Source organism: Galeopterus variegatus, unplaced genomic scaffold, assembly GCF_000696425.1.
Source record: "Galeopterus variegatus unplaced genomic scaffold, G_variegatus-3.0.2 Scaffold963, whole genome shotgun sequence".
In the NCBI taxonomy this organism is placed as follows: domain Eukaryota; kingdom Metazoa; phylum Chordata; class Mammalia; order Dermoptera; family Cynocephalidae; genus Galeopterus; species Galeopterus variegatus.
Genome location: NW_007727074.1, coordinates 119,262 through 121,886, shown reverse-complemented (window position 1 = coordinate 121,886; position 2,625 = coordinate 119,262). Strand labels below are relative to the sequence as shown.

General features: G+C 32.2%; 1 protein-coding gene across 1 annotated transcript in view; it reads left to right on the top strand.

Annotated features, from left to right (window-relative positions):
• SLC9C1 (solute carrier family 9, subfamily C (Na+-transporting carboxylic acid decarboxylase), member 1) overlaps positions 1-2,625 on the top strand; it is a 99,061-nt gene that overhangs the window by 92,682 nt on the left and 3,754 nt on the right. The window contains exon 24 of the mRNA XM_008573783.1: positions 935-1,061. Within this exon, the coding sequence (XP_008572005.1) occupies positions 935-1,061 (127 nt within the window). The remainder of the gene's footprint in view (positions 1-934; positions 1,062-2,625) is intronic.

The window sequence follows — 2,625 nt, the reverse complement described above, 5'->3', positions numbered from 1 at the left end:
CAGCACCCGTGTGATGCCCAATGAGAGGAAGTGAAGCATTCTTCACTGTGGTGCTTGCTACCACTTTTCTTGAATACAAAACAGGCCTTTGATGTGAGTGCTGGTTGAGAATTGAATCAGTGAGCAAGAGATTCTCAAGGCAGCCTGAAGCCTGCCCAACTCTATCTACTTCCCTAGATATGGAGCCTTGCTCACTGAGGATTTGGGTACTCATGTGATTCAAAGCATATTTAAAACACTACAAGGTGGAATGATTTTTTAAAATTCATTGTTTTTTAAACTTTCTGTCATATAGAAAAACTCTCAGTGAGTTTTGAAGGGGCTACTGATGATTAACTCTTAATTATTTTTCTCATTTCAATGAGAAATGAACAAAATATTAAAACATCAATAAAAGTACATGAAGGGATTTCAAAAAGTTCATGGAAGAACGGAATTTAAAAATATAAACTTTAGGGCCGGCCCCATGGCTCACTTGGGAGAGTGCGGTGCTGGTAGCGCCGAGGCCGCGGGTTCGGATCCTGTATAGGGACGGCCAGTGCAGACCACACCATGCGAAGGGTTGCAGTCCCCTTACTGGTCAAAAACAACAACAACAAAAAAATATATATATATATGTATATGTATGTGTGTGTGTGTGTGTGTATATATATATATATATACACACACACACACACACNTTTGAAATCCATGTATAGTTTTCTTCATAATATGCATTTTCCTTGAACTTTTTGAAGACCCCTTGTATGGAATATTGACTTTCACAAAACCAACATATCCAGGTATTTTAAGATATCTTACCTGTGGTGATTTATTGATATTTTCAATTTTCTCCCAGATATTTAAAGCAGGCCTGAAATAGTAGCTTGCCAGAGAAACATTTAAATTCTGTTATATTTGCTCAGAAATTAACTTGCATTCTGTCAACTTTCAGATACAAGGAACTGAAGATTTCACAAAAGTAATGATTATTCAAACTCCGATTAATGAGAAAAAATTCAGATGGAATACTAGAAAGTATGTACCTCCACATAAAGATTCTCTTGCTCCAGGATTGACAGGTGAGCTAGCTAGATTTTTATGAGCAATTGTGAGAACTTTACTTTTCCTTTATGAAATAGCTATATATGTATTTGGAAACTGTTGTATGCATTCTGCCTGGAATATTAAGAAATCCTTGTAACTGCCATATTTGATATCCAATGTATAAGTTCAGACTAAGAATATTAAAATTATGCTTAAAAATTATTGTATATTTCACCTATAAGAATAAACATGAAGAATTATCAAGATAATATGAAAAAAGATTAATGAGGAAATTACTAACTCTCCATCCAAATTAAAATATTTTATATAGCAATAATAATAACGATAATGTTGTACTGTCTCAACAGCAGATATATAAATCACTGTAACTGAATATATAATCTTAATATAAGGCCTATTCTTCATACAAATTTCACATAATAAAAATTTAATCATAACATAAATGTTTATTTAATAACTGCTATTAAGCCACTGATTGAAATTTGAAAAACAAGTCTGAGATAGATTTAAAAATTGAATAGTGAAAAATTAAATTATGGAATAAATAATAATAATAATAGAATTTAATATTTATCATTTCAGTAAAGGGGAATGTTCTATAGTTAAATAATGTTTTAAATTTAGAAATATAGAAGTTAATTTTTAAAACCTGAGTGTCAATAGAAACATTCCCAATCAAGAGATAAAAAAGGGGCAATTCACAAAATGAAATTACTTTGAAAATAAAATGTGAAAAAATATTTAACCCTGCTAACATTTAAAAAAACAAATGAAATATTTGGTCTATATACTGAGTTTTTTTAAGGATTANTACACACACACACACACACATACATATACATATATATATATAAAAATATATATAAACTTTATTTCTCAACATAAAGTCCATTAAGTTCAAGACACTTTTGTAAGTGATGATACCAGCCACTTAGTCCATTCCTAAAGAACTGAGGGTTCTGGGAATTTAACCATGTCAATGCAGTCTTTTCTACATTATCAACTGAAGAAATATGGGTGCCCTTCAAAGATTTTTTAAGATTAGAAAACAAAAAGAGGTCACAAGGAGCCAAATCAAGACTGTAATGTAGACACCTAATGGTTTCCCATCGAAACTCACAACATTGCCCTTGTTTGATGAGAGGGATGAGCATGAGCATTACCATCGTGGAGAAAACTCTCTGGTGAAGCTTTCCCTGGTGTTTTTCTGCTAAAGCTTTGGCTAACTTTCTCAAAACACTCTCATAATAAGCAGATACTATTGTTTTTGGCACTTCGGAAAGTCAACAAGAAAAATGAGCATCCCAAAAAAAGGTTGCCATGACTTTTGCTCTTGACTGATCTGCTTCTGCTTTGATTTGGATCACTTGCAACTCTTTATAGCCATAGCTTTGATTATGCCTTGTCTTTAGGATCATACTGGTAAAACCATGTTTCATCTCCTGTTAGGAATCTTTTAAAAAGTGCTGCAGATCTTGATCCTCTTTGTTTTAAAATTTCTATTAAAAACTCTGTTTTAATAAAATAAAACTAAAACAAACAAACAAACAAAAACTCTGTTCTTGTCTGCAGCTGATC